At 39.4% G+C, this 20,729-nt stretch overlaps 1 protein-coding gene across 1 annotated transcript in view; it reads left to right on the forward strand.

Annotated features, from left to right (window-relative positions):
- The first annotated feature begins 439 nt into the window (after window positions 1–439).
- The window catches only part of LOC115436143 (zinc finger protein GLI2-like), a 65,307-nt gene continuing 45,017 nt past the window's right edge, over window positions 440–20,729 (forward strand). Inside the window, 5 exon segments of the mRNA XM_030158908.1 lie at window positions 440–537; window positions 4,533–4,649; window positions 6,387–6,639; window positions 6,855–6,988; window positions 18,063–18,265. Coding sequence (XP_030014768.1) covers window positions 440–537; window positions 4,533–4,649; window positions 6,387–6,639; window positions 6,855–6,988; window positions 18,063–18,265 — 805 coding nt within the window.

Consider the following 20,729-nt stretch of genomic DNA (forward strand, 5'->3'; position numbering starts at 1 on the left):
TCTCATGTTCCTCCAGAACTAGGTCTTTGTTTCGTTTACAGATGGCCCGTTGGAGTCCTTCCCCGCTCAGCTGAGTCCACCCCCCCACCCCCACCCCCGGCCCCCCTGGTGGGGGTGCCAGCGGGGTAATATGGATGTTAGCTGGGGAGCACGCTGACAGCCCCAGAAGCGACAATTTAATTCATTGTATTTTAATTATCGCTCTCATTCAGCTCCAGGCCTTTTCTCGGCCGTCCCTCTCGTTATCAATGGCCCGTCCGCTCAGATAATAAACTTTAGCTTTAAGGTAATTACTTAATCTGGACAAACCTGTGTGTTAAGCAGCGCTATTAAGCCGGGGGGCGATAAATCAGCCGTGCATTGGAGGTGGCTGATTACTCGACGGCGCAATCAGTCTTTGAACCTCGCCGTCTTTAAGTACCTAAATTACACAAACAGCATGCTAACGCCGCGCACAAGCCAGCAGCGCCTCGTTTGGCTAATGCCACACCACGACCACGCCAGCTCACCTCCAGCACGCCATGATGCATGGATGAGGTCTGAGCGAGGCTGACGGAGGCTGATAAGGACAGGGGGGTCAGGAGGGTCAGGGGGGTCAGAGGGGTCAGGGGGGTCAGAGGGGCTTGGACCCTGGGATCCTGGTCCTGCACTGGAAACAGTCTAAATCTGACCCAGTGTATTTGTGTCATTTCTGTTCCAAATGTGTGATCGCACTGAAAATCAGACACAAAGGTCATCACATCCAGCCTGAAGTTCCAGAAAATATGTTCGTCTGGTTCAGCTCACCTGCACCGTCAGACAGAAGAAGTGGTTTACACACAGTAGGTCTGAGGTCGGAGTTCCACCCATCTGAACAAAGAGTTTACACCGCTTCCACTGGCCCATTTTTCTGCTTAATTCAAGATTTGTTTTGTTTTGTTTTTTTGGGCTTGATTACAGATTTTTTTAAATTAATTTATTTATTTTTGGCTTAATTCAATATTTTTTTAATTAATTCAATATTTTATTTTATTTTTTTTGCTTAATTCTAGTTTTTTTTTTACTTCAAGATTTTTTGCTTAATTACATTTTTTTCTTAATTCTTTTTTTTTTTCTTATTTTGAGTTTTTTGCTTAATTGAAGATTTTTTTGTGCTAAATTCAAGCACAAAAAATCTGGAATTAAGCAACAAAAAAAAAAAAAAAAAAAAACTCTTGAAATAAGACAAAAACATCTTGAATTAACAAAAAGCAATCTTGAATTAAGCTAAAAATCTTGAATTAAGCAAAAGAAAAAAAATCGGGAATTAAGTAAAAAAAAAAAAAGTTCTTCAAATAAGAAAAAAAATCTTGAATTAAGAAAAAAATCTGGAATGAAGAAAAAAAATCTGGAATTAAGCAAAAAATAAATAAATCTGGAATTAAGCAAAAGAAAAAAATATCTTGAATTGAGCAAAAAAAAAATCATAAAATGTTCATATCAATCCGACGTTGACAAAGACGAAAACAAAGGAAATTTTATCCATAAATTTTTTCCGTGTTAGTTTTGTAAACACAATACAGTTTCAGTTAGTTATGGTTTTTTTCTTTTAATTATAGTTTTTATTTATTTCAGTTAACGAAAATGTTTTATCAATTCTAGTTTTCGTCATTTCGTTGGTTTTTGTTAACGATAATAACCTTGGTTGGGTTCAGAGTACTGGTTGGAGAGGTTTTTTGCGATATTTGGGATGTTCGGATCAAAAACTAACTTTGTCGCAGGCATGCGGTGTGACGGCCGAAGGAAACCCGCTGGCGTTCCGGCGTCACTAACTCTAACTTTCATCCACAATAGAACGACAATAACTCAACAACTGTTTCTGTCCAACAAACCTTGGACTTGAACGTTTCAGGACGAGTGCAGTGACGACTTCAGACGAACTCGTAACTTTGTAAAAGATTTCACTGCCAATAAAAAAAATAAAAAAAATTTGTCGAGGATTTGATGGACGTTTGGAGGACTGAGGTCTGGAAAACCCAAACTCCTGGAAAATAAACCCACTCAGGACACGGAGTATGGATTAAAGGTGAGGATCTGGATTAAAACCAGGCTGTTTGGGGTCACCGTCAGCCAGGCCCCCCCTCTTTGGGGACCGGCCCTGGTCTGGGTCCAGTCCCCGTTGCCGTCGCCCTGGTTTTGACCAGACCGGCTTATTCCATCACCCAGACAGATCCATTGTTCTGCCGCCACGGGGAGAACAAAAGGCGAGCGCTCATGAGGGTTCAAGAGGTGCGTTTACCTGATTCACAGGCCCGGGCCCCCCCAGGCCCCCCCGTCAACCCCCCCCCCCTTTGGGCGTAGGCGGCATCCTGCCCCCGCTCATACTCCAGCCATCTATTAGTCTTAGGCTGATGGCATTTGTTTTAGCAGCGCTGCAGTGGCGGACTCCAGTTTTTCATCGTCACCCCCCCCCCCCCCCCCCCCCCCCCCCCCCCGTACAGACACAGCACAAACCCAGGGTCCAGGACTCCATTAGTCACCGAGGTCCATGATGGAGACAGTTTTCCAGAGGTTTAACCGCAACACACGGGTCTGTGAACGCATCACAAAAGAGCTACGATGAAAATGTCACCAACAAACATCAGTCAAGATTTTTTTTTTTTGGCTCAAGTTGAGATGTTCTTCTTAGTTCAATATTTTTTTTTCTTAGTTCCAGATTTATTTATTCTTTTTTGTGTAATTTGAGATTTTTTTATTTGATTCCAGAATTTTTTTTTTGATTAAGTAATTTTTTTTTTGCTTGATTCGAGATTATTTTGCTTAATTCCAGAATTTTTTTTTTTTTGCTTAACTCAGTTTTTTGTTTTGCTCAATTCCCAAAAAATGTTGTGCTTAATTTAAGATTATTATTATTATTTTTTTTACTTGATTCAAGATTGTTTTCTAAATTCAAGCGGAAAAAAAAAAAAAAACTGGAATTAAGCAAAAAAAAAAATCTGTATTTAAGGAAAAAATGATCTGGAATTAAACAAAAAATAATAATCTGGAATTAAGCAAAAAAAAAAAAAATCTGTATTTAAGGAAAAAATGATCTGGAATTAAACAAAAAATAATAATCTGGAATTAAGCAAAAAAAAAAAATCTGGAATTAAGCAAAAAATTTTGTGCTTAATTCAAGATTTTTTTTCTTATTTCAAGAGTTTGTATGGTTTTTTTTTGCTTATTTCCTGATTTATTTATTTTTTTGTCTCAATTCAAAAAATTTTTGTGCTTAATTCAAGATTTTTTTTCTTAATTCAAGATTTTTTTCTAAATTCAAGCAAAACAAATCTGAAATCAAGCAAAAAAAATCTGTATTTAAGCAAAAAAATAATCTGGAATTAAGCAAAAAAAAAAAATCTGTATTTAAGGAAAAAATGATCTGGAATTAAACAAAAAATAATAATCTGGAATTAAGCAAAAAAAAAAAAATCTGGAATTAAGCAAAAAATTTTGTGCTTAATTCAAGATTTTTTTTCTTATTTCAAGAGTTTGTATGGTTTTTTTTTGCTTATTTCCTGATTTATTTATTTTTTTGTCTCAATTCAAAAAATTTTTGTGCTTAATTCAAGATTTTTTTTCTTAATTCAAGATTTTTTTCTAAATTCAAGCAAAACAAATCTGAAATCAAGCAAAAAAAATCTGTATTTAAGCAAAACAATAATCTGGAATTAAGCAAAAAAATGTGAATTAAGCAAAAAAAATAATAAATCTGGAATTAAACGACAAAATCTGCCAATGGAAGAAGTGGAAATGATCTCGTTCAGATTTGTTGAAATCAGATTTTCCAGATCTATTGTCTATAAATCCGTTCTTATATCTGCCTGAAAAGATGAGCTTAAACCAGACTTCAACATGAAAACGTCAAACTAACAAACATCTGAAATCCTGAACGTCACATGAAAACGTTCCTTTGAAATAAACATAACCTAAAATAAAATGACCAAAAATGTCACATGAAAACTTTGCAAGAGCTGAGATGAAAGTGTAAGAAGATGAAACACTGAACACATCAGGAAAGAAATTATATTAAAATGCTGCAAAAAAAAAAAAAAAAAAAAAAAACATACAGTGAAAATATTAGAAGATGTAAAACAAAGACACAATGAGGTGTAACCAGGGTGTGATTTGTCCAAAAAAACGGAGGGGGGGGTGCAGTCCATAACTAATGTAACTAACGCTCGCTTGAAACGAAAGTGAAACTTTCCGTACTTTCAACGTCCGACTCCTGCTACAGCATTTGGCCGATAATGTTATAACTTATTATGTTATTGACTCAGTTATTACATTTGCAAAGATTTTTTATTTTTTATTTTTTTAACCAGGCCTGAAATTTCCTGAAATTTTCCTCCAACTCCGTCCAGAATGTTTTCACTTATCTTCCACACAGACAAACTGACGCCGCCTAAACCAGAGCCTCGTTGGTGGAAGGAACCGAACGCTGAAGTCAGAAGCTGATGTTCACTTCAGTGTGAACAGTGACGTGGACTCGGTGAAGCTTCAGCGTTTGCACTTTTACCGCCGTCTGTTTTTAGTCGACTGGAGGAAACGCCGGCTGGATCTGCCCCCCCCCGTCGGCCTGGGGAGTCCGCCGCCGTCCCCTCAGGTCTGTTGTTTGGGGAGGGGCTGTCCATCAGCCTGTCAACCCCAGAGTGAGAGGGATGGGCCTGGACTGCTGACTCACTCGGGCGGGGGGGCCCCTGGGAGCCCCGCTGCCCCCCCACCCCACCCTCTTGATACCCGGTGGAGGGCGGATAATGATCCGTGGCCCTGACCCTGGTGCCCCCCAGTCCCAGGTCACCCAGTCCCATTCCAGTGTGTGAGGAATGCTAATGCCAGCCACACATCAGCTGGATCCTCCCTCTCCTCCCCCTCCTCCCCCTCCCTCCTCCCCCTCCCCCTCCTCCCCCTCCTCTTCTTCACTCCTCCTCCTTCATCGTCTTCTCCAGTTTGTAATTAACAGGATGAGAAAACTGGACCTGAGGCGATCGGAGACGACGACAGAAACCGAAAGAAAGAAAAACCTGAGAAATCTGTTAACGAGAAAAACAACCCGTTCATAAAGTCGTCATGAAAACACGCGCTTTATCGCAACATTTGATCAGCTCCGACGCTTTGTGGAAAGCACGGGGGTCAAACATACGGCCCATGGGCCAAAACCGACCCCCAAAGGGTCCAGTCCAGACCAAGAAATGTAATGGTTGGCGATTTGGACGTGATGGTGCGTTCAGGGACTCTGAAGGGTTAATGATTTGTTCTTGATTTTGGATCTGACAGAGATTCCACAGGTTTCAGATTTTTACGTATTTACTAAAAAATGTCGCAAAATTTTACTTGCACTGTTCAGTTGCTGCCTTGACCGTTGAATTTCCCTGTTGTGGGATCTATACGGTATTTATTGCATAAATATATGCAAAAAAAAATGCTGGAAAAGACAAACCAAATAAAATAGGTTAAAAAAGTGTTTAAAAAACAAGCAAAAAAAAAGTTTGGCAAGAAGGACGAAAAAATTAGCTTGAATATCATGTAGGATAATTGTGAATAACATAAGACAGCATAAAAAAAGTTCTGGAAAACTTTAGGAAGGACATGAGTTAAGTGACCATATTTGGACATGATGACACAGGTCTGGTAAACGTTCACATCAGAAACTGAGAAAAGGTTGAATTTTTGGAAAAGAGGAGCAGACGAGTGGAGTGTGTTAGGAAAACTGAACATTCTTCAAAAGGTCTGTTGAATTAAGACAATCTTACAGAGGTCAGCGGGACAGGATGAAAGATTAATTAAGCACGAATAAAAAGTCAAACAGGAACGATTTATCAATGAACGGACTCTGCTCTGATTTTTTTTTACAAACAAGATCAGTGTCGGATTTCCAATTCAATTTATCATCTACAATAACAGCTACAAATGTAACGTAAGAAACTGGAATTATTTCAAAGTTATCTGAGAATAATTTGTTGGTTTCATTGTTAAACTTCTTATTTTTGTTACAAAATATATGAGTATACATGAGTGAAAGTACACTATATGTGGGTAAAAGTACACAATACACGAGCAAAAGTGCACTATGTCCGAGTAAAAGTACACAGTATCAGAGTAAAAATAGACTATCTGAGTGAAAGTACACAATATATGAGTAAAAGTACACAGTATCTGAGTAAACATACACAACATATGAGTAAAAGTACACAGTATCTGAGTAAACATACACAATATATGAGTAAAAGTATGCAGTATGAATAAAAGTACACTATATCTGAGTAAAAGTACACAGAATCTGAATAAAATAAATAAAATGCTTCATTTTTGTTGTTTATTTAAATACTTAAATATCGTCCTCAGTATCAGTCTCAGTAGAACCCCAAATTCTCCTCTTTCTTCCGCAGACTCTCCAGAAACACTGATCGTAGGTGGGGGTGGCTGTGTTCGGACCAGGTGGAGGGTGGGCTTAACTGTTTACAGGGCTGTGTTCGGACCAGGCCCGGTGGGCGCCGCAGACTCTTCCCTGGCGCCGTCAGCTCAGCTTTGAGCCGACGCCGGCGCTTCCCTCCGCTGCGTCCGTCAGCCCGTCGAGTTCAAAGCCCGTCTAGCTGCAGGTCTTTGTCGAGAGCTCGGCTGGAGATCTTTTATGTTGAAGATGTAGGATTTCTTAGGACGACTTTGATTATTTATTTATTCCACTTCTCTTGTGTGATAGCGCCAATATTTTACACGAAAGTGCTCGACTGGCTGTGAAATCCGTCTTGCTTTATTGTAGCGCTTTTGCTTTGAAATCTGTTTTTTGAAGTCTGCCTCGTCTAACCCTCTCTCCTTCTCCTTCTTCTCCCTCTTCTTCTCCCTCTTCTCCCTCTTCTTCTTCTTCTGTGCTTTCTGTTCTTGTAGCCCCTCCCCACCTCTTCCCCACCTTCCACACGCCGATCCCCATCGACATGCGCCACCACGAGGGTCGCTACCACTACGAACCCCACGCGCTCCACGCCATGCACGGGTAAGTGAGTGCACGCCTTCATCCAGTCCCCGGAAGCATCAGAGCGTTTTGACGCAAATGGTTTTTTCCTCTGGCGCGTGTTCTTCAGAGGATTTGTCTGATGAGAGCTGAGCGTCCGTCAACTTCGGTATCAAAAGCTACCACCACGACGACGATGACGCGTCGACTTCCAAAGTGAATAATCGATGCGGCTTCAGAGTTTCCTTGAGTTACTGATGGGGTTTGATCGGCCGGTCTTCGGGAATCAAACTCCCAGATGATCGCAGAGTTGGTGTGAAGTTCAATCTGCCCACGCTGCCTTTGAGCAAGGCGAAAAATGTCACGAAAGATCCAACGAGACGAGTGCCACAAAAGATGTAACTGACGATTTTGCAAAAGATGTGAAAAGATGAAAACTTTACCAAAGAGGGAACGAAATGTAAGTAGTCGCTTTTCCACTGACCTTCAAATTGAGCGAATATAACTTACGCATAAAAATTTACCTAATGGAAAAACCACAATTTTGCGTCCGTCAACTTGGGTATCAAAAGCCACAACGACGACGTCGATGACGCACCGACGTCCAAAGTGAATAATCGATGCGGTGTCAGAGTTTCCTTGAGTTACTGACGGGGTTTGATCGGTCGGTCTTCAAGTATCAAATCCCCAGATGATCGCAGAGTCGGTGTGAAGTTCAATCTGCCGCCGCTGCCTCTGAGCAAGGCATCTTATGTGTGTGAAAAGACCTAACCAGCCGAAAAATGTCACAAAAGGTCCGAGACGACTTTTACAAAAGATGTAACATTGACGATTTTACAAAAGATGTGAAGAGATGAAAACTTTGCCAAAGAGGGAACGAAATGTAAGTAGTCGTTTTTGCATTGACCCTCAAATTGCGCAAATATAACTTGCACATAAAAATTTACCGAATGGTAAAACCACAATTTTGCGTCCGTCACCTTCAGTTTCAAAAGCCACAATGACGACGTCGATAACGCGCCGACGTCCAAAGTGAATAATCGATGCGGCTTCAGAGTTTCCTTGAGTTACTGACGGGGTTTGATCGGTTGGCCTTTGGGGATCAAACCCCGGATGATCGCAGAGTCGGTGTGAAGTTCAATCTGCCGACACTGCCTCTGAGCAAGGCATCTTACCAGCCAGAGCCGGTGTGAAAAGACGTAACCAGGCAAAAAATGTCACAAAAGATCCAACGAGACGAATGTCACAAATGATGTAACACTGACGATTTTGCAAAAGATGTGAAGAGACGAAAGCTTCGCAAAAGAGGGAATGAAATGTAAGTAGTCGCTTTTGCATTGACCCTCAAATTGCGCAAATATAACTTGCGCATAAAAATTTACCTAATTGAAAAAAATGACAATTTCACCAAAACTCTCATTTTTCGAATAAAAGTTTTTGCGCTGGAAAGAGGTGGTTTTTTGGGCATAGCGCAAATGGTATATCACGCAAAACTGCAATGGAAAGACTTTTTTCCACAACTAGAGTCAGGTGAATAAAAAAAACGGATGTTGACAGAGTTTGTATGTGTGGACACACCAGGGAACCAAATTTTCTTTTTTCAATTTAGTACAAGATTAGAGGGGTAATATAGAATAACTAGAAAAGCACTCGGAGAGCGCAGACCTCCGCCAAGGCAGATCAGACAATAAATACTAAAAACACCAAAAATGAAGCAAATAATGAAGAAATTACCAAAATAAACACTAAAAATGATTTTAAAAAAATTAAGCAAATGCTGAAGAATATTAACAAAATAAACACTAAAAATTATTTTAAAAAAATTAAGCAAATGCTGAAGAAAATTGCCAAAATAAACAACAAAAATGAAGCAAATGCTGAAAAAAATCAATAAAATAAACACTAAAAACGACAAAAATGAAGCAAATACCGAGGAAAATTAACACAATAAACACCCAAAATGAAAAATGAAGCAAATGCTGAAGAAAATTAACTAAACACTAAAAAGGACAAAAATTAAGTAAAAGATGAAGAAAATTAACAAGATAAACACTAAAAACACAAAAAAATTAAGTTAATGTTGAAGAAAATCAATTAAATAAACACTAAAAACAACAAAAATGAAGCAAATGCTGAAGAAAATAAATAAAACAAACACTAAAAAGGACAAAAATTAAATCCAAATTGTTCTTTTTGACTGTGATTGGATGAGTTGAGTGCCCCTCCAGTCAAAGTCCCGCCCACTTGTATAGTTAGGTTGACCGTTTCCTACTTGTTGCACCTTTTACACTTCTGTTCCACCTTTCTTTGCTTTCATTGGTCGTTTTTTCTACTCGTTAATTTTTTCATCTGTTTGGTCCAAATTAGCTTCGCAGTGGCAATAAATAAAACATCCAAAATACTGGAGGAAAAGTAGAACGTAGATTCAGAAAACCAGAAGAACATGAGGTCGTAAAAGTATGTGTGCAGGTCCGTTAGCGGTGTTACCCCCCCCCCCCCCACACACACACACACACACATCCATTAATGGCTGGTGGTGGACTTAATCTGAGCCCACGGGCTACGCCGATAATTACACTCCCCGAGTGGCGAGGTCGAGGGGCGGCCTCCTGCACGTGTTGCCACGGCGCTGGTGGTGAGGCCGCCGCCCCCCCAGCCCCCCGCACACGCTCAGTGCAACACACCATCCTGTTTGTTTACCTTAGGGAAATTTAGAGTGGACGGAAACACAGTGAAAATGAAACAGAGCTGGAAGTAAAAGTAGAAATGACAATGAAAACACAGAATCTGAGTAAAAGTACACAGTACATGAGTAAGAGTACACAGTATATGAGTAAGAGTACACAGTATATGAGTAAGAGTACACAGTATATGAGTAAAAGTACGCAGTATATGAGTAAAGTACACCAAAGGTGAGTAAGATTACACAATATATGAGTAAAAGTACACAGTATATGAGTAAGAGTACACAGTATATGAGTAAGAGTACATAATATCAGAGTAAAAGTACTCAGTATATGAGTAAAAGTGCGCAATACGAGTAAAAGTACACTATATATGAGTAAAAGTACACAGTATATGAGTAAGAGTATATAATATCAGAGTAAAACTACTCAGTATGTGAGTAAAAGTGCACAGTATGAGTAAAAGTACACAGTATATGAGTAAGAGTACACAGTATATGAGTAAGAATACACAATATCTGAGTAAAAGTACACAGTATCTGAGTAAAAGTACACAATATGAGTAAAAGTACACTATATGTGAGTAAGATTACACAATATATGAGTCAAAGTACATTATATGTGAGTAAGATTACACAATGAGTAAAAGTACACAATATATGAGTAAAAGTACACAATATATGAGTAAAAGTACACAGTATATGAGTAAAAATACACTCTATGTGAGTAAGATTACACAGTATATGAGTAAAAGTACACAGTATTAGACTCATTTTTATAAAGAAAGTTCAGTTTATTCACATTCTTTTGGTGAAATGATAGTTTTTAAATGTAAATATTTTTATGTAATTTTACTTTTTTTAATTCTGTCTGTTATTAAATATCTTGTGCATGTATTGGTCTGTGCGTTATATTAAAAATAACCTGCGATATAATAAAAGTTGAAACTTCAGCTTATTCGCTTTTTTTTTATTTTTATTAAATGACAGTTTTTAAATGTAAATATTTTTTTTATGTATTTGTACTTTTTTTCCGCTAAAACAGCCCATTTTTCCTTCCGTAGAAATCGTCATTATTATGTAATCATGGTACCGGTCCGGTCCATCTGCCCCCCCTCCCTGACCTGAAATGAGTTGGACTTCCTGTATCAGCGTGGGCTGGGGGGCGCAGCTCCTCCATGTAAATCCTCCTCTCTGATGGTGATGCATACTTGGCGCCTGGACTCGTGCAGGGTTATTCATCACGGCGCCGGCGGAAGTGGAGGGCTGTCCGCCGACTCGGCCACCTTGATTAATGTGATTTGATCTTGACAGTGGACCCCTAATTCATCAAGACCTTGATCTGGCTGTCGCGCCCCCCCGCCGCCCCCCCGCCTGTGCCAAATTCACCTAATTACAGGAACATTGCACAGCAAATTAAGTGCGTTGTCATTTGTGTGCTGGTGCGGTGCTTTATTATGAGGCCGTGGCAGCGTGACAGAGGTCCGCTGTGTGACTGTCGAACATGACACTTCCACGCCGTCCCCTTCATCACTGTTTGCATATCCCATAATGAGCGCAGGCCTGCTTGGTTTGTCAAGGCTGTCATAAAAGCAGTAGAGGAAGTGTCTGTTGTTTTTGGGGGTTTTTTTCACACTGCTTTTTCTTCCAAATGACAGTGAAGGTAAAAGGAGGAGGAGGAGGAGAAGTTCACACTCGTGCCTCGTTTGTCTAGAACTTCAGAGGTCTGAGAAGACGAAGCAGGTTTAGAACGGAACGTAGCGACCCAGTAACAGACCCGGTTCAACCAGTATGGACCCATGACAGAGGAACAAACAAACACAAGTTCAGTTCCTGTGGTCTGGATGAAGAAGGAGGTCAGTCTAACTAGAATACAAGTGGGCGGGACTTCCACTGGAGGACAACTCAACTCAGCCAATCACAGTCCATGTATGACTTTTGTCAGTGACCAATAGGAACTCGACTGATATCTGGAACCACTGACATGTTAGAGACCAGCAGAGTATGGACCAGAGATGGTTTATTTAGTTCACTGTCTTCAATTTCAATTGTTCAATTTCTTTCATAATTTGCTTCATTTTTGTCCTTTTTCGTATTTATTTGGTTAATTTTCTTCATAATTTGCCTCATATTTTACCCTTTTAGTGTTTCTTTTGTTAATTTTCTTCAACATTTGCTTCTTTTTTTTGTTTTGTTTTGTTTTTTTTGTTTTTGGTACTTAATTTCCCTCAATTTCCTTCATTATTTGCTTCATTTTTGTCATTTTTGCTGTTATTCTGTTCATTTTCAGAAGTCCACATGTGACTTCTATCAGTGACCAACAGGAACTAGACTGATATCTGGAACCATTTACATGTTAGAAACCAGCAGAATATGGACCAGTAGAAGGAAAGGAACATTTACAATATTTACAAAAATTCATCAAAAATCATATATTCCTCAAATCTGTGAACAAGCTTTGTAGACGTTGTCCCAATGAAGCTATATATAAAAAAAAAATCAGAAATGAATCTGACCAGTGGTTTCAGAGAAGATTGTTGAAATCTAGACTTTGGTGACCTTGAATTTGACCCTTTAAGGTCATTCAAGGTCAAAGGTCATGAGCCCAAATGAAAGTCCATATGCGACTTCTATCAGTGACCAATAGGAACTAGACTGATATCTGGAACCATTTACATGATATAAATCAATAAAACATTAGAAGGAAAGGAACATTTGGAATATTAATAAAATTCGGCAAAAAATTCAAAAATCTAAATTTGTCAAAACTGTGACCAGAGTTTATAGGCGTTGTTCAGCTTTTGCCTCATTTTTGTTGTTTTTAGTTTTTATTTAGTTAATTTTCTTGAGCATTTGCTTCATTTTTGTTGTTTTTAGGGTAAATTTGTCAAAACTGTGAACATCGGACATCTGCGCAAAACTTTCCCAATATTTACTAAATGTTGAAAAAACAGAAGTACATGTCATTTTTTCTGTGAAGTCACAAATGCATTAATTTGTTTGTTTATTATCGCGAGATGACATGAGATGTCATTCCACAAACATGTCGACAAATGTAAATATAGTGTTTATTTACAGATATATTCATTATTACTGTATATCAGCTACCTCTGTCTCCTAAATTATAAAATTATCGGGTTTTCTGGTGTGTGCACACATACAAACACGTTTCTTTTAAAACTCTTCTCTTGTTGTAGCATCCGTCAACATCCGTTTTTGTTTTTTTTTTTTCATTCATGTGACTCTAGTTGCAGAAAAAGGTCTTTCCATTGCAGTTTTGCGTGATATATCATTTGCACTACGCCTGAAAAACCACCTCTTGCCAGCGCAAAAACTTTTAATCAAGTTTGGGTGAAACTGTCGTTTTTCCATTTGGCAAATGTTTTGTCATTAGTGTAATTTGAGGATCAATGGAAAAGAGACTAGTGACAGTGGATGGACACACTGGGTTTATGTTCAGTTAATGAGAGATTTGACTGAAAAAGTCACTTTTTCTTCAGTTTTCTCTGTTTTTGATCTAAAACTCATTAACTTTAATCTGAGCTTTAATGAACATCTACATCAGGGGTGTCCAAACTTTTTTTAAAGAGGGCCAGATCTGATAATGTGGACATTGCCAGGGGCCAGTGGTCCCTTCGGACGTTTTTTAAACAGTAAAAATTACATATAAACGCGCTGTTCTACAGCAAGTTTATTTTCATTGTCACAATATCATTTTTTTAAATGGCAGTGTAACCAAATCTGAGCCACTCAGGTGTGAACAAATTTTAAAAAAAAAAACAATTCTGCCTTCCTTTCACATCTGGAGTCAGATAACATAGAACAAACTGTGTGGAGTATCTGAAACATCCAAGAAGTTGATAAAAATCTTAACCCCACATTCATTTTAAACGTGACTTATATGAGTAATCATTACTCATATATTACTCAGTAATGCAAAGTCTGTTAGCATTTAAGATGAAAACATATGACTCTTACTCTTGTCTTTCACAAAATTATTCAGAAAGTAATATTTGTGTCACATCTACAAGTACATAACACCAGCAATTATAGGCAACTAACCTGGCAACTTGGTATCCTGCCCTGGTGGTGAGTTCACTGAACTCAGGTTCACATGAAGAGTCACTGTTGAGTTTAAAGCAGCTTGAATTTGCTTCACTTTTTCGGAGCACACACTCCCTGCTAGCTTGTCATATGCGTTAGCATGTTTTATCTGCTAGTGTCTCTTTACATTGAATTCCTTAAACAAGGCAACAGTCTGTTGACAAATTAGGCAAAGATAATTGCCTCGATTTTCAGTGAAAAAAATTGTACTTCCCATCTCTCCTGGAAGCAGCGGCCCTCACTGTCAACTTCCGTTTTTTTATTTACAGGCGCCGTGGTTAGAAATTAGCGAAAAGGAGAGCAGAGCCAGATAGAGTTAGAGTGGTGCTGCCACCATGAGGTGAAAGGAGAAACTGCATTTTGAACCTTTTATGATTCATGTGCTCGGTTCAACAGTCCAGCGGGCCATAAATAACACATTCTAAAACTGAAGCTGTGGGCCGTATAAAATCTGACCGCAGGGCCGTGATTGGCCCCCGGGCCGGACTTTGGACATGCCTGATCTACATGATCAGTGAATTAAATATAAGAAAATACATGATTTTTATTGGAAAATGCAAAATGCAGAGGATAATATTAGAATAAAAGGTGACTTATCACTTAAGAAACTGATAGTTTTGTTGAGCTCAACTTTAAAGATTCATTTTCAATCCTCAGTTATTGACAGTTTAAAGATGTAACAAAGGAGAAAATGTAAAGAGGAAGCATAAAAGACAAAAGCAGACGGATGACCTGGGATTCACTGGAGGATAATGTTTAGTTGTTTATTTTACGACAGTCAAGACCATCATCAAGGCTTAGAACATGAGTGGTACTTTGAATATGAAGTGTTCTCCGGTGACGTTTGGAGTGTTCAGGATGATGGAAGGACTTTCAGAGCTCACTCATCTGTTTGTTTGTATCTAGGTCAGTTCTTCTGCATGCGGCTACAGGAGGAGGCCACTGGAGTTGGGGTGGGGGGTGGGGGGGGGGGTGGATGGTGGGGGGGTGTGGGGGGTGGCTGTTAAGTTTGAGGCGTCGGCTTCACGCCGCAGACTCATAAACCTACAGTGGGAGTTTATTCAGCCGCTCACCAGACGACGTGATTTATCTAAATCAGAGCCGGAGACGGGACTCACTGTCACACCGTTATTCATCTCCTGCGTCGGCGAGAAGCCGCGCTCGCACACGGATCGGTAATAAAAAAAAAAAAAAAAAAAAGAGGCGAGAACGTAGAGAAACCCACTATGAACACATGCAGCAGAATGCACGAGAACTTCTGCACATCTGACAGCCTTTAAGAGGCACTTCCACCGGAGAACCAGGAAGGGAGAACCCTGTTCCCTGGACCTGTGTTCCCCAGTACCAGTGTTCCCTGGACCTGTGTTCCCCAGTACCAGTGTTCCCTGGACCTGTGTTCCCCAGTACCAGTGTTCCCTGGACCTGTGTTCCCCAGTACCAGTGTTCCCTGGACCTGTGTTCCCCAGTACCAGTGTTCCCTGGACCTGTGTTCCCCAGTACCAGTGTTCCCTGGACCTATGTTCCCCAGTACCAGTGTTCCCTGGACCTATGTTCCCCAGTACCAGTGTTCCCTGGACCTGTCTTCCCCAGTACCAGTGTTCCCTGGACCTATGTTCCCCAGTACCAGTGTTCCCTGGACCTATGTTCCCCAGTACCAGTGTTCCCTGGACCTGTCTTCCCCAGTACCAGTGTTCCCCGGTACCAGTGTTCCCTGGACCTATGTTCCCCAGTACCGGTGTTCCCCGGTACCAGTGTTCCCTGGACCTATGTTTCCCAGTACCAGTGTTCCCCGGTACCAGTGTTCCCTGGACCTATGTTCCCCAGTACCAGTGTTCCCTGGACCTATGTTCCCCAGTACCAGTGTTCCCCGGTACCAGTGTTCCCTGGACCTATGTTCCCCAGTACCAGTGTTCCCTGGACCTATGTTCCCCAGTACCAGTGTTCCCCGGTACCAGTGTTCCCTGGTACCAGTGTTCCCTGGACCTATGTTCCACAGTACCAGTGTTCCCCAGTACCAGTGTTCCCTGGACCTATGTTCCCTGGTACCAGTGTTCCCAGGATCTATGTTCCCCAGTACCAGTGCTCCCTGGTGCCAGTGTTCCCTGGACCTATGTATTCCAGTTCCAGTGTTCCCCAGACGTATGTTCCCCAGTACCTATGTTTCCCTGGACCTACATTCCCTGGTATCTATGTTCCCTGGACCTATGTTCCCCAGTGCCAGTGTTCCCTGGACCTATGTTCCCCAGTCTAACATGCATGATATGTACTGAGGAACATGGGTCCAGGGAACACTGGTACTGGGAACACTGGTACTGGGGAACATAGGTGCAGGGAACGCTGGTACTGTAACTGGTAGTTACATTAGTTATGGACTGCACCCCTATGTACCCCCCCCCCCCCCCAAACATTACTGAATTTGATGAAGGGCCCTTCCATGGGGGCCCATAATTGGTATCAGTGCCCCAGGTTTGGAACAAGGAGACTAAGGGGGGGGGGGGGGGGGGGGGGGGGTTCTTCTGTGTGAGTATCAGTATCATGCACCATGTTATGTTAATGGTGAATTTCACTTATTGAGCTCCACCCCCCCTTTGGTGATAACATCCACCCCCCCCCCCCCCCATGTATAAGCTCCCTCACCTCAGACCCACTCCCACCCCCCTGCTCAACTACTCAAAGGGGGGGGGGGGGGGGGTGGAAGGAGGGAAATGATGAGGTAAGGGGGCGTTACCTATGGAGCACTATAACCCCCCCCATCTCAGTATTGGGTTTATGGGGGGTGGGGGGGACAGAGGCTCATGTTGACATAAAGGGGCGTTTGTTCCTAAAAGGTTGACGACCACTGATCTAGTTCCTATTGGTCACTGATAGAAGTCATACATGGACTGTGATTGGCTGAGTTGAGTTCTCCTCCAGTGGAAGTCCCGCCCACTTGTATTCTAGTTAGATTGATCTCGTTCATCCACAGGACTGGAACACAGACACAACCTGACAACCGCACACAGCCATGCATTTTTTTTTATTTTTTATTTTTTGGGGGGGGGGTATTATTTTCATTATTGATTATTTATTTATTGATGTCTGTATTTCTTTGGTGTAAACAAAGGCTGTGCGTGCGCTTCACCTGCAGGTTCGTCTCCATCCTACGTCAATAATTGAGTGGATGCGAGGGGATGATTACTGCGGCTGATGCAACGCACCGCTCGCTCTTGATGATGGCGCTGGTGTTTGAGCCAATCCCACTGACTTATTGATGACGGAGGCGGGGCCTGGTGCGGCGCTGCAGCCTTCGCCTCCTCCGGCCTCTTTTTCACACACTGTTCACTTCGACTTCAGTTCCGTTTACGCCGACGCAACAGACGGCGATTTGACCCGTAAACGACCACGTGACGGCGGTTTTATTCACCAGCACAAACAAACAGAGCTGAGGTTGTTTTATCTGGAAATGAATAAAAGACACTTTCACTGACGGGTTTGATCACCTCTGATCAGTTTACACATGTGTGGATCAGCTCTGCTCATTTGATTTATTAGTTTATTGGATTTTAGTTGTTTGTTTGTTTTTTTGAGTTTTTCTTTATTTCATTCACTTTTTGACCATTTTATTGATTATTTAGTTTATTTTATTCATTCTGAAATCATTTTATTCACAATTTTGACCATTGTTTTTATTCCTTTTTTTTGGGTCTTTTTTAGTTCATTTTATCGGCTATTTCATTTTATTGATCATTTGGAAAAGTTTTCTTCAGTTTATTTATTTGATTCACTTTTTGACCGTTTTATTGATTATTTTGTTTATTTTATTCACTCAAACCACTTCATTCACAACTTTGACAATTTTCTTGATTATTTTTTCATCTTTTTTTGTTCATTTTATTGACCATTTATTTCATTTTATTGATCGTATTGAATATTTTTCTTCATTTATTTCATTCACTTTTTGACCACTTTATTGATCTTTTTTCATTTCTGTTCACTTTAGTGATTATTTTCTACATTTTAATACAATAAATGTTATTAACTTTTTGACCATTTTATTGATTATTTTATTCAATTTTAATTCATTTTATTCACTATTTTGACCATTTTCTGGATTTTAAATTTTTTTAAAATCCTTTTTGCTCATTTTGTTGAGCTTTTATTTAATTTTGTTGATTGTTTGGAATATTTTTGTTCATTTTTACCGTTTGAAGTTAACTTTTCTAGATTTCGTTCATTTTTTCCTGTTCCTCCTCCGTCTGATAAATAATAAACTGAATAAATATTGATTATTGATGTTGTTTCCACATCGTCATCCTCTCATTTTGTGATATTTTTGTTTTTGTGTTTCAGGCCGGCCTCTCTGAGCGGCGGTCCCGTCATCTCGGACATCTCCTTGATCCGTTTGTCTCCCGCCACCGTGGCAACCGGCGAGTCGCCCTTCAGCCCCCCCCACCCGTACGTCAGCCCCCACATGGAACACTACCTACGCTCGGTCCACGGCAGCCCCACCCTGTCCATGATCTCAGCCGCCCGAGGCCTCAGCCCCGCCGACCGTGAGTCCTGTTCTACTGTTACGTCCAATATTATATAAATATTAGATCGAATATTAAAGTATTAAACATTAAAGTATTATATTGAATATTACTGAAATGTACAATAATCATCCAGTTCAAGGTGATGAAGCTTTTATACGTTTGATGCACATGTTTGGAAAAAAAAAAAGATGAAAAGTATCCAGAATGAACAAAAATAATGAACAAAATGAACCAAGATGGAAAATAGGTTCATAAAACAGTGATGAAAACAGGTGAAAATGAACAAAATAATGAAACAAAAATATATTAAAAAAAGGAAACAAAAATGAACAAAAATAATGAAGCATAAATAAATAAATAAATAAAGGAAACAATGATGAGCAAAACAATGAAGCAAAAATATAGCAAAATTAAAAAACAAAAAAAAAGGAAAAAAATGAACAAAATAATGAAACAAAAATTTCGCAAATTTTAAAAACAGGAAACATAAATGAACAAAATAATGAGGGGAAAATGTAACAAATTTTTTTTTAAAAAGGAAACAAAAATGAACAAAATGAAGCAAAAATATAATAAAACTTTAAAAAAGGAAACAACAATAAACAAAATAATTAAGAAAATAAATAAAAATGCACCCAGATCAAAAGGATCAACAAAATGGACTAAAATGAACAAAATAATGCAGATGAAAATGGAACAAAATGATCAAAATGAGACAAACTGAATCAAATAATGAATCTAATCATTCAAGTTCTGTGGTTTTTCTCTATTTTTGTCCATTTTTTTTATATTCACTGTGGGGGTTTTTTCAGTATTTTGTTGATTTTTGTTAATTTTCTTGTTTTTGTTGATTTTGGTTTAGTTTCTGTATTTTGTTGCTTCTTTTCTGATCATCTCATGGATGCTTTTTTAAAATTTTTTAGTTTATTATGATTAATATTTCTTTCTTCATTTTTCTCTCTATTATTGTTTTTGTTTTTTTTTTTGCAGTGTTTTTTTTTTTTTGTCTTTTTCAGCGCCACCTGAACCACTGATCAGCACAGTTTGTTTAAATTTTCCAGTTTTGGGTTTGTGTTCGTCTTTCGGTCGCTCCATTTTTATTCATTGTTGTCTTCGAACCTCGTCCATCTGAAGAAAATCTGCCACATCCATGTGACCACACCTCAGCTGGGTCCGCCTTTCGTGTTTTTCTCAACAAACCGGTATAAAAGTCAGATCTCCTCGCTTTGTTTTTTCATCTGTTCAGAAGATCTGGATCCACATTTACAGATCCCAGGGGTGGGGCGGGGTTCGGGGCCCCGGCGGTGGCTCCGACCACAGGTTCCCCCTTAAACCTTCAAATCAAAGAACGTCTTTTCCCTCCAGTTCAACAAATGCAGCTTCATCTGAGATTCACAGCTTCACTGAAGTCGACAACAAAAGGGAAAAATTAGAGGAAAGACGAGAGGCTGCGACTCCTGAGGTTCATTCAGAGGAAAAACATCTGCTTTTCATGTCAGAACGGCCTTTTAAAAACACAGGATTTACACCTGGAAACGGTCTCCAAGGAGATGAAACCTACCTGAAATGTCGAAAATGGCCTTCAGACTCAACCTCATACACAACAGCCTGCCTCAAATATGAACAGAAATTTAAAAATAAATAAATAAATCCACTTATTTAAGGAGCGAAGACCTGCAAAGTTTAGCTTATTTAACATTAAAATACACAAAACCAGTGTTTCTTCACAAAGTATCTGAAAATAGTAAAAATATCTGATATCCTGCCTGAAATATTATCAAATATGAAAATAAATAAATAAATACTCTTATTTAAGAAGCAAAAACCTGCAAAATTTAGCTTTTTTATTTACATTAAAACACAAAACCAGTTTGTTCACAAAGTATCTGAAAATAGTAAAAAAAAAATATATCTGATATCCTGCCTCAAATATTATCAAATATTAAAAAAAAAAAAAAAATCCTCTTACTTAAGGAGCAAAAACCTGCAATGTTTAGGGTTTTTTACATTTATTGACAGAAAATATGTCATATCATGTCTATAAGTTCATGTTTGTTCATAACACAACAGATATTTCTTTACTTTGGTCTAACTGATGCGTAAAAAACCTGCTCAGTATCAAATATAATGAAGAAAAAGCATCAAATCTGCAGAAGCTGAATCCTGATGAAATGACAATAACTTTGTTTTTATGCTGGAAAAATGTCACATTGTGTAATGTGTCAAACTAAGTTGAGTTTCTATCTGAGGCTAAAATATTTGTTTTATTTTCTCAAGTATGATCAGAAAAGACAAAGAAAAGCCTCAGATCTGCTCGTCTGAGAAGTCCGTTTGAGTCCGATTTGAATCTGAAACCTTCAGTCAGTTCTTCCAGATTTGAACAGAATTCAGTTCAATGATTAAAAAAAATTAGTGCTGGGCAGCAATTAAAATTTTTAATTGCAATTAATCATGTGGATTTCTGCGATTAATCATGATTAAT

This window comes from Sphaeramia orbicularis, chromosome 2, assembly GCF_902148855.1.
Source record: "Sphaeramia orbicularis chromosome 2, fSphaOr1.1, whole genome shotgun sequence".
Classification (NCBI taxonomy): Eukaryota; Metazoa; Chordata; class Actinopteri; order Kurtiformes; family Apogonidae; genus Sphaeramia; species Sphaeramia orbicularis.